At 40.7% G+C, this 12,227-nt stretch overlaps 1 protein-coding gene across 1 annotated transcript in view; it reads left to right on the top strand.

Moving 5' to 3' along the window:
• The window catches only part of uts2r2 (urotensin-2 receptor 2), a 45,644-nt gene extending 35,276 nt beyond the window's left edge, over positions 1 to 10,368 (top strand). Inside the window, exon 9 of the mRNA XM_041858673.1 lies at positions 8,742 to 10,368. Coding sequence (XP_041714607.1) covers positions 8,742 to 8,890 — 149 coding nt within the window. The 3' untranslated portion in view covers positions 8,891 to 10,368. The remainder of the gene's footprint in view (positions 1 to 8,741) is intronic.
• The last annotated feature ends 1,859 nt before the right edge of the window (positions 10,369 to 12,227 follow it).

The following is a 12,227-nucleotide window of genomic DNA, read 5'->3' on the forward strand; positions in this document are numbered from 1 at the left end:
CATCCTTGGAGAGCTCTTTGGCCTTGGCCATGGTGGAGAGTTTGGAATCTGATTGATTGATTGCTTCTGTGGACAGGTGTCTTTTATACAGGTAACAAGCTGAGATTAGGAGCACTCCCTTTTAAGAGTGTGCTCCTAATCTCAGCTCGTTACCTGTATAAAATACACCTGGGAGCCAGAAATCTTTCTGATTGAGAGGGGGTCAAATACTTATTTCCCTCATTAAAATGTAAATCAATTTATAACATTTTTGACATGCGTTTTTCTGGATTTTTTTGTTGTTATTCTGTCTCTCACTGTTCAAATAAACCTACCATTAAAATGATAGACTGATCATTTCTTTGTCAGTTGGCAAACATACAAAATCAGCAGGGGATCAAATACTTTTTTCCCTCACTGTATCATCCCCAAAGCCAATACCTCCTTTGGTCGCCATTCCTTCCAGTTCTCTGCTGCAAATGACTGGAACGAACTGCAAACATCTCTGAAGCTGGAGACACTTATCTCCCTCACTATCTTTAAGCATCAGTTGTCAGAGCAGCTTACCGATCACTGCACCTGTACACAGCCCATCTGTAATTAGCCCAACCAACTACCTCATCCCCATATTGTTATTTACATTGTTATTTATTTTGCTCATTTGCACCCAAGTATCTCTATTTGCACATCATCTTCTGCACATCTATCACTCCAGTGTTAATACGTGGTCCTCTGTAGCTCAATTGGTAGAGCATGGCGCTTGTAACGCCAGGGTAGTGGGTTCGATCCCCGGCACCACCCATACGTAAAAATGTATGCACGCATGACTGTAAGTCGCTTTGGATAAAAGCGTCTGCTAAATGGCATATTATTATATTACTAAATTATAATTGTAATTATTTTGCACTATGGCCTATTTATTGCCTTACCTCCATAACTTACTACATTTGCACACACTGTATATAGATTTTCTATTGTGTTATTGACTGTACGTTTTGTTTATTCCATATGGAATTCTGTGTTGTTGTTGTTTTTTCTGCACTGCTTTGCTTTATCTTGGCCAGGTCGCAGTTGTAAATGAGAACTTGTTCTCAACTGGCTTACCTGGTTAAATAAAGGTGAAAAAAATAAAAGAAATGTCAGATGGCGGGCCGGAGCAACTGTGCCCAAAATGGCGGATTTGCCCCCTGCTCGCTTGCACCTCCTCAAACCCCCCTTCTGGTCAACAGGAGTAGATTTGGCCAGTTTAGTTGTGATACAGTGGCTTGCGAAAGTATTCACCCCCCTTGGCATTTTTCCTATTTTGTTGCCTTACAACCTGGAATTAAAGTGGATTTTTGTGGGGTCTGTATCATTTGATTTACACAACATGCCTACCACTTTGAAGATGCAAAATATTTTTTCTTGTGAAACAAACAAGAAATAAGACAAAAAAACAGAAACCTTGAGCGTGCATAACTATTCACCCCCCCAAGTCAATACTTTGTAGAGCCACCTTTTGCAGCAATTACAGCTGCAAGTATCTTTGGGTATGTCTCTAAAAGCTTGGCACACTGGGTCATTTGGGTCATTGTCCTGTTGAAAAACAAATGATAGTCCCACTAAGCCCAAACCAGATGGGATGGCGTATCGCTGCAGAATGCTGTGGTAGCCATGCTGGTTAAGTGTGCCTTGAATTCTAAATAAATCACAGACAGTGTCACCAGCACACCATAACACCACCACCTCCTCCTCCATGCTTTACGGTGGGAGCTACACATGCAGAGATGATTCGTTCACCCACACCACGTCTCACAAAGACACGGCGGTTGGAACCAAAAATCTCAAATTTGGACTACAGACCAAAGGACACATTTCCACCGGTCTAATGTCCATTGCTCGTGTTTCATGGCCCAAGCAGGTCTCTTCTCATTATTGGTGTCATTGAGTAGTGGTTTCTTTGCAGCAGTTCGACCATGAAGGCCTGATTCACACAGTCCCCTCTGAACAATTGATGTTGAGATATGTCTGTGGCTTGAACTCTGTGAAGCATTTATTTGGGCTGCAATTTCTGAGGCTGGTAACTCTAATGAACTTGTCCTCTGCAGCAGAGGTAACTCTGGGTCTTCCATTCCTGTGGCGGCAAATCATAGCGCTTGATGGTTTTTGCGACTGCACTTGAAGAAACTTTAAAAGTTCTTGAAATGTTCCGTATTGACCTTCATGTCTTAAAGTAACGATGGACTGTCATTTCTGTTTTCTTATTTGAGCTGTTCTTGCCATAATATGGACTTGGTCTTTTACCAAATAGGGCTATCTTCTGTATACCCCCCATACCTTGTCAAAACACTCATTGGCTCAAACACATTAAGAAGGAAAGAAATTCCACAAATTAGCTTTTAAGAAGGCACATCTGTTAATCGAAATGCATTCCAGGTGACTACCTCATGAAGCTGGTAGAGAGAATGCCAAGAGTGTGCAAAGCTGTCATCAAGGCAAAGGGTGGCTATTTGAAGAATCTCAAATATAAAATATATTTAGATTTGTTTAAGACTTTTTTGGTTACTACATGATTCCATATGTGTTATTTCATAGTTTTGATGTCTTCATTATTATTCTACAATGTAGAAAATAGTAAAAATAAAGAAAAACCCTTGAATGAGTAGGTAGCTGATGGGATCCTCCTCTTTTTAATAGAGGCCATCAAAACTTTGTTTTCTCACGCAATTGCATAGCGTATAGAAATGTTGCGCAACACAAGCTCATGGGCTCTCATGAAGTGTTTGATTTGATTTTCGATTACATTTGCATTAATGTCAGAGTGATTAGAGTGGTCCTCTGTAGCTCAATTGGTAGAGCATGGCGCATGTAACGCCAGGGTAGTGGGTTCGATCCCCGGGACCACCCATACGTAAAAATGTATGCACGCATGACTGTAAGTCGCTTTGGATAAAAGCGTCTGCTAAATGGCATATTATATTATTATTATAGAGGGACAATAGAGTGCTGAGTACCAGGCAGTTAGCAAGTTTGGCAGGCTACTAATGACCATCAGCAGCATCAGAGCTTAGAGAAGCCTAGTTTCCGTGACTAAACGGCAGTGGTGGAAAAGGTACCCAATTTTCATACTTGAGTAAAAGTAAAGAGTCCTTAATAGAAAATGACTCAAGTAAACGTGAAAGTATTTGGTTTTAAATATACTTAAATATCAAAAGTAAAAGTATAAATAATTTCTAATTGCTTATATTAAGCAAACCAAACTGAATAATTTTCTTGTTTGTTTTTTATTTACGGATAGCCAGGAGCACACTCCAACATTCAGACATCGTTGTACATTTTACAAATGAAGCATTTGTGTTTAGTGAGTCCGCCAGATCAGAGGCAGTAGGGATGTAGTAGTTATCTTGATAAGTGCGTGAATTTTACTATTTTCCGGTCCTGCTAAGCATTCAAAATGTAACGAGTACTTTTGTGTGTCAGGATAAATGTATGGAGTAAAAATAAAATTATTTTCTTTAGGAATGTAGTGAAGTAAAAGTAGTCAAGAATATAAATAGTAAAGTATAGTACAGATACCCCCCAAAAAATACTTAAGTAGTACTTTAAAGTATTTATACTTAAGTACTTTACACCACTGCTAAACGGTCACGTGGAATTTGACTGCGGTCATGACTCGTGACCGCCGGTGTGGCGGTAATATGGTCACCGTAACGGCCCTAATTGGCACTTGGATTCGAATCGATGGTCAGATGACATTAAAATAAAGCTCTTTGGCCATGCACACCAGTGGTGGGTTTGGCATCAAAAGAAAGATGCATATGAAGAAAAGAACCCGATATCTACTGTAAAATATGGTGGTGGATCTTTGATGTTATGTGGCTATTTTGCTTCCACTGGTCCTGGGAACCTTATTAAAGTCAACGGCATCATGTTCTTTACCCAGTACCAGGACAATTTAGCCAAAAACCTTGTTGCCTCTGCCAGGAGGCTGAAACGTGGCCGCAAGTCCATCTTCCAGGAAGGTAATAACCCAGAGCACACATCAAAATCCACAAAGAAATGGTTAATTGAACACAAAATCAACATTTTGCAATGGCCATCTCAGTCTCTGTATTTGAACCCCATTGAAAACATGTAGTTTGAATTGAAGAGGGAAGTCCATAAACTTAGACAAAGGATATCAAGGATCTGGAAAGATTCTGTTTAGAGGAATGGTCTAAGATCCCCTCCCAAAGTGTTCTTCAATCTCACAAAACATTTTAGAAAAAGGCTCAGTGTCGTTATCCTTGCAAGGTGAGGTATTGAGCAAATGTATTAGTATAATATAATTTCATTTTTTTGTTGTTGCATACAATATAGTCAATTTATCAATAATTTTGGACCTGACTGTAGTACCTGACATTCACATTATCAACAGCAGTGCCTTTCATAATTTATGTTTCAAATATTTTACATTTCCCAGGCTCAAGAGGGATTATTCTCCAATTAAGTGTTCTTTACCGTTATCTATGACTAATACCATTCAGACTAATACCATTCAGTACAGAGTGGTCCTCTGTAGCTCAGCTGGTAGAGCACGGCGCTTGTAACGCCAAGGTAGTGGGTTCGATCCCCGGGACCACCCATACATAAAAATGTATGCACGCATGACTGTAAGTCGCTTTGGATAAAAGCGTCTGCTAAATGGCATATTATTATATTATTCATTCATTAATACTGCTGCACTGAAATACCGTCCTTTTCAGCGAATTGAAAAGCAAAAGTTTGTCTATTATAGCTCTTGTCATTGTCTTTCCGCTAGTGCTCTCTCTGTCTTTTGTTTAGCTGTCACCTTTCTGTTTCTCTCCTTTTTCCCATTGTCTAGTGTAAATTCTATTAATGTCTCGCGCTGATTTCCCCTGCCATCCTCCGCTAGTAGACAGCTAGGGGGACCTATATAGAACACACACAACTTTCCTCCCAGATAATGCTCTATAAAAAAAACGGACAACAATTCCAGATGTATATTTAAATGGTAATGACATAAACAAACACTCACAAAAAAAAAATACTATAAAAAGATCTGCCCTTGAAAGATCCTTTTTTGGTTACTACATGATTCCATATGTGTTATTTCATAGTGTTGATGTCTTCACTATTATTCTACAATGTAGAAAATAGTAAAAATAAAGAAGCCTTGAATGAGTAGGTGTCCAAACTTTTCACTGGTAGTGTGTATGTGTATATATAAATATATATACAGTGGGGAGAACAAGTATTTGATACACTGCCGATTTTGTAGGTTTTCCTACTTACAAAGCATGTAGAGGTCTGTCATTTTTTATCATAGGTACACTTCAACTGTGAGAGACGGAATCTAAAACAAAAATCCAGTAAATCACATTGTATGATTTTTAAGTAATTAATTTGCATTTTATTGCATGACATAAGTATTTGATACATCAGAAAAGCAGAACTTAATATTTGGTACAGAAACCTTTGTTTGCAATTACAGAGATCATACGTTTCCTGTAGGTCTTGACCAGGTTTGCACACACTGCAGCAGGGATTTTGGCCCACTCCTCCATACAGACCTTCTCCAGATCCTTCAGGTTTCGGGGCTGTCGCTGGGCAATAAGGACTTTCAGCTCCCTCCAAAGATGTTCTATTGGGTTCAGGTCTGGAGACTGGCTAGGCCACTCCAGGACCTTGAGATGCTTCTTACGGAGCCACTCCTTAGTTGCCCTGGCTGTGTGTTTCGGGTCATTGTCATGCTGGAAGACCCAGCCACGACCCATCTTCAATGCTCTTACTGAGGGAAGAAGGTTGTTGGCCAAGATCTCGCGATACATGGCCCCATCCATCCTCCCCTCAATACGGTGCAGTCGCCCTGTCCCCTTTGCAGAAAAGCATCCCCAAAGAATGATGTTTCCACCTCCATGCTTCACGGTTGGGATGGTGTTCTTGGGGTTGTACTCATCCTTCTTCTTCCTCCAAACACGGCGAGTGGAGTTTAGACCAAAAAGCTCTATTTTTGTCTCATCAGACCACATGACCTTCTCCCATTCCTCCACTGGATCATCCAGATGGTCATTGGCTAACTTCAGACGGGCCTGGACATGCGCTGGCTTGAGCAGGGGGACCTTGCGTGCGCTGCAGGATTTTCTATCCATGATGGCGTAGTGTGTTACTAATGGTTTTCTTTGAGACTGTGGTCCCAGCTCTCTTCAGGTCATTGACCAGGTCCTGCCGTGTAGTTCTGGGCTGATCCCTCACCTTCCTCATGATCATTGATGCCCCACGAGGTGAGATCTTGCATGGAGCCCCAGACCGAGGGTGATTGACTGTCATCTTGAACTTCTTCCATTTTCTAATAATTGCGCCAACAGTTGTTGCCTTCTCACCAAGCTGCTTGCCTATTGTCCTGTAGCCCATCCCAGCCTTGTGCAGGTCTACAATTTTTATCCCTGATGTCCTTACACAGCTCTCTGGTCTTGGCCATTGTGGAGAGGTTGGAGTCTGTTTGATTGAGTGTGTGGACAGGTGTCTTTATACAGGTAATGAGTTCAAACAGGTGCAGTTAATACAGATAATGAGTGGAGAACAGGAGGGCTTCTTAAAGAAAAACTAACAGGTCTGTGAGAGACGGAATTCCTACTGATTGGTAGGTGATCAAATACTTATGTCATGCAATAAAATGCAAATTAATTACTTAAAAATCATACAATGTGATTTTCTGGATTTTTGTTTTAGATTCCATCTTTCACAGTTGAAGTGTACCTATGATAAAAATACAGACCTCTACATGCTTTGTAAGTAGGAATACCTGCAAAATCGGCAGTGTATCAAATACTTGTTCTCCCCACTGTATACACAAAGATTCTTTAAAGTATACTTTTTTGAAAGTTCTATTGTTACTGTCCCCACTGCAACAACAAAATACTTAAATACATGTAATTCTGTTCTTGAAACATTAATTGAAATACTGTAGAATTCCATTCATTCCTATGGAGGACTGCTCCTGCTGGGTAGTGCCAATATGGCCGACCGGTGGCTTCAAAGCCTCTTATTGGCCAATACATAGCATCAGCAATCAAGGGTTTGTATACTTCATTGGTTTAAACTAGTTTGTGTGACGGTCTATTAATATTTGTTTTGTTCAGATATCTCAATAACATCTCTGTGTTTTCTGAAGGGTTTTCAGTCTTAAGTGCTGGCTTTGGAGCTCACTTCTGCACCAGCTCTTCTGTCTCCATACTACGTGTCTTACCGTCTCTTGATTGTTTTCTTTCCTCTCTGTCACTCCTTGTCACCTCTTCTCGTCCCCTCTCTTCTCTATCTCTAATTCTCTCTCTTGCTCTCACCTTGTCGGTTATTTTGTACACTACCGTTCAAAAGTTTGGGGTCACTTAGAAATGTCCTTGTTTTCGAAAAAAAAAGTGTCCATTAAAATAACATCAAATTGATCAGAAATACATTGTAGACTTTGTTAATGTTGTAAATGGCTATTGTAGCTGGAATATCTACATAGGCGTACAGAGGCCCATTATCAGCAACCATCAGTCCTGTGTTCCAATGGCACGTTGTGTTTGCTAATCCAAGTTTATCATTTTAAAAGGCTAATTGATCATTAGAAAACCCTTTTGCAATTATGTTAGCACAGCTGAAAACTGTTGTGCTGATTAAAGAAGCAATATACTGGCCTTCTTGAGATTAGTTGAGTATCTGGCGCATCAGCAATTGTGGGTTCGATTACAGGCTCAAAATGGCCAGAAACAAAGAACTCTTCTGAAACTCATCAGTCTATTCTTATTCTGAGAAATGAAGGCTATTCCATGCGAGAAATTGCCAAGAAACTGAAGATCTCGTATAACGCTGTGTACTACTCCCTTCACAGGACAGCGCAAACTGTCTCTAATCAGAATAGAAAGAGGAGTGGGAGGCCCCGGTGCACAACTGAGCAAGAGGACAAATACATTAGTGTCTAGTTTGAGAAACAGGCGCCTCACAGGTCCTCCAACTGGCAGCTTCATTAAATAGTACCCGCAAAACACCAGTCTCAACGTCAACAGTGAAGAGGCGACTCCGGGATGCTGACCTTCTATGCAGAGTTGCAAAGAAAAAGCCATATCTCAGACTTAATCTTTTATTTTTATTGGCCAGTCTGAGATATGGATTTTTATCACCTACAACCTGCATTCAAAATGACTGCTATGGTGAGGAACTTGATAAATAAGACTACCTAAACCATGTAAACTGGAACAACCATCTCAGTAATCGGTGCAATAAGTCCAACCACTTATAGATTGGATTAGTTTACAACAATTTAAGTTATTTATCTTTGTATAGTTTAAGATCAATTAATCAATCCATGGTCATGCATAAACATAGATGGTAAAACAATCTATTCTAAAAAATCAACCAGCAACAAACAAAGCATGCTGGTCTTTTTTAATCTGAGAGTTAACGGAAACACTACGCTGTGTTGATTCCACTGTGATTCAAATAACACCGCAGATGGCTTCAATTTCAATCCCACTGGTGTTGGCCCCACTAGAATCAACACTCAGATATAACACTCAACATTTTTTACCTCAACACCGAGATTTTAACACTTGTACATTCTCTGTGCTCTCCCTCTTTTCTAACCACCATCTTCTCTCCTCTCCCTCCAAGGTCCGATGATCACCACCCCATATCTAGCCCCTTTATCCCTCATTCCTAACCTCCCTTCCTCTTTTCCTCTCCAGGGTCAGAGACATCAACCCATCTCTCCTCTGATCCCTCTTTCTCTTCTCTTCCAGGGCGGGTATCGTTCTTTTCCTCAGGGTCGGAAAACCTTCATCGCGTAGAGCAGGTTTCGTGGGGAACGCGCTACGCCATCACAGTCTCCTTCACCTGTGACCCCGCCCACGCCATTGCAGACCCCGCCATGCCCATAACCTCTGTGTGACAGTGTCGCCTGGAGGACTCCTGCAACACAGAGAAAGGAAAGGAAAGGAAAGGAAAGGAAAGGAGAGGAGGAGAGAAAAGGGTGGTGAGGAGAGAAAAGAGGGGGCAGATATGTGATTTTCCCTGATAATTCAGCAACACCTGATTTCCTTCAGAAAATCAGAAATACTATTTTCTATATCAGCATCTTATAATTAAACTGAACAGAAATTAATGCTTTTTACTTTTCTATGTGGTGTTGATCACATCACTGATGGTAGAGGCAAGGAGAAGGACAAATGATAATACACACTGGTCTAAGATCAGTTTTCCATACAGTTCCACCGGCCTCCATCAGGGGCTACAAAACAAAAACTGTCTGGATCATATTATGTGCCACTTTTATCTGTGCCAAAGTAAACAGGGTGTACTTTTTTCTGACAATAAGATTCCATCACATTCCACTTACTACACAGTATGTTCTTCACAATCTAAATTAAGTGATTTAAAAGTAAATTGTTTTGATACAATGTTTTGTCATTTTTCTTTTCTGTGTCACATTTCCATTCCATGGTTATCTCTATATTGATTGTGTTGCAGAATTGGTCAAATGTAGTCCCGGTACAAGTCTCTTCAGCTAACATTCCACTCCTTGCCACTCCTCCTTGGCAATGAGAAAGAGTGTCAAGGTGTGGAATGTTAGCTAAAGAGACTGGTACTTAGGCTAGGTCAAATGCATTGTCTAATTTCAACTTTGCCTTGTTTATTCCTCTGTTTGTTTCTCTTTCAATGTTTGTGCACCAATGGTTTTTGCTCCACTAGAAACTGAATGGCTCAAAGCACAAACAGGCCTCAGAGAAATGGGTTTTGGAGAGGTGGAGTAGTGGTATTTGTACACCTCTTGACAACTTTCCAATTCCTCTTGTGAAAGTATCAACCTGTTGAAGCACCAAAGTGCACTTCCATGCCATTCACTCTCATTTACATAGGGAATGGGACCAGTGACAATGTGTTTTCTTCTGAGAAGAAACCCCACAGTTGAAAAGTAATTTGTCTTTTTTATGTGTCAAGCTTATCATTTGATCAAATGGGATATTATTTGAAGATTGTCAGTGGGATTTGGAAGAAATAAAAGAACCCGAAGTAACCTAGTTTTGGACAACAAAATCATTGAAGGGGAGTGAATGAGTGCAGAATTGGGCTTATGACTTAGAAAGTTGTGGCATCACCTCACCACCCTTGACTATCTGAAGCACACTAAGCTCTTTAGGAAGTCATTGTAGGATCCTTTTCCCATTTTACGCCCTGATGCTCAGGACAAGGCACAGTGTTTCCAATTTCTAGCTGGTCCATGCATCTGCTTATGAAGCTTGCTTCCCTAAATGAATCAGGAGGATGCTCGTGGAATCCATACCGTGACAAAATGCATTTTTATTCTTAACCCCTCTATCCACTTACTCCCAAACAATTTGAAATAAAATATTATTGGGAAAAAATGAATGAGCGTGTTCCCCCATGCAGCATGTATAGTGTTTATTTTGTAATCCGGGTGCAATGTGTATCATGCTCCATGTGCCACAGATATTGACATGGAGGAGTCTTTTGTCTTGCCCATTCACCCTCTGAATGGCACACTGTCTCAAGGCTTAAGAATCCTTATTTAACCTGTCTCCTCCCCTTCATCTACACTGATTTGAAGTGGATTTAACAGGTGAAATCAGTAAGGGATCATAGCTTTCACCTGGTCAGTCTGTCATGGAAAGAGCAGGTGTTCATAATTTTTTCAAATGCCAATGCATTGATTATCAACTGACTTTTGTCACAGAATGACAACTGAGTTGGTTAGATTCCGTGGTTGTGGTTGTGGGAGGGAAACACACAACATATTGGAGCAGGGGTTGCATCCCAATAGTCAAAAGCGGCTTCTTCTCCTTGTCTCTTTTCCTTTGTACACACTAATTCCACCTGTGCTGTTTTTTCAGTGCTGGTGAAGGAAAGGACAAAAGGAAGGGCAGCCCCTTGAAACTTGAGATGTAGCCCTAGGGACTGTTATCTGTTGGGTTGGGTATCAGAAGGCTGGCACACAGGACCAGTATGCCTTGTAATCCATGCCAGTGCTTTGGCAGAGTTTAAATCCCATTATGTCTTTACCTGATGGTTAAAGCCTCAGTCAGCTCCACATCTGTCAGTTTATTTAATCCTCAATCAGATCAGTCTGTCTTTTTGGACATCAGATGCATATTAATAATCCAGTCTGATGTCAGGAAGCCATGTTGAAAACATCAATAAAGTGATGATTGAAAAGAACAGCATGCCTTGCACTATTGTAATGAATGACAAGTCTTATTAGGGTCTGTGTATGTTCCGTTAATTTGTTTTAGCTGCAGTGTCTGTTACACACAGAACTAAATCCCTCCCTTCAGTTCTCTCTATAGGGGGAATATTAGTTGTGAGTGAGCCCAATAGCTTATCTTTAGTGAGTGAGGATAGAAATTAACTTTTCAGTAGTGCATGTGAATACAAGTGTATTACCTATATCTCCTCCTCAGGCACTTCAAATGGGGCCTGCTAGAGCCAGCTTTCCTCTTTTAGGAGAGGAGGAGGAGGAGGAGAAGAAGAAGAAGAAGAAGAAGAAAGGGATGAGATGAGGACTGGGAGGGAGGATGGAAGAGTGAAATTAGGAGACGGGAGGTAGAAACAACAGAATGGAACACATGTAAAATAAACTGAAAGAAACGGTGGAAAGTGTGGAGTTACATGTGTTGGTGAGCTGCTGTGCATAAGATTATGGTTCACACTAGGGGATGTGTTTAATTCAAAGCTGTTGGACCAATCTTTTGGGTAACAAAAACAGTTTTAAGAGAACATGGAGAGAAAAACGACTACCACGTTGTAACACAGGAAACCTGTGGGATTCAAGGCACTCTTGTTTGTGTGTATTGAAAATAATTTGGGATATCTTCAAAAATAGATCAATGCGTCACCACACAGGGACTTCGATCAATACCAAGAAAATACAGGCTTTATAAACTCAAACTTTATTTCACCTCCTTTAGATAAGAGTGCTTTGAACAAGTTCTGACTATTCAAAGAGGACCTTGTAGGACCTAATCTCAACTCCAAAGCCACACAGCCTACACACACGATCACCCTTCTATATTTACATTTTACATATGCTCTTATCCAGAGCAATTATGGTTAAGTGCCTTGCTTAAGGGCACATCGACAGATTTTTCACCTAGTCGGCTCGGGGATTGGAACCAGCGACCTTTCGGTTACTGGCACAACGCTCTTACCCACTAAGCTACCTGCCGCCCCATATCAGTTGTCCATATTGCTGATCTCTTCTGATCATATAA

This window comes from Coregonus clupeaformis, chromosome 31 (assembly GCF_020615455.1).
Source record: "Coregonus clupeaformis isolate EN_2021a chromosome 31, ASM2061545v1, whole genome shotgun sequence".
NCBI lineage: Eukaryota > Metazoa > Chordata > Actinopteri > Salmoniformes > Salmonidae > Coregonus > Coregonus clupeaformis.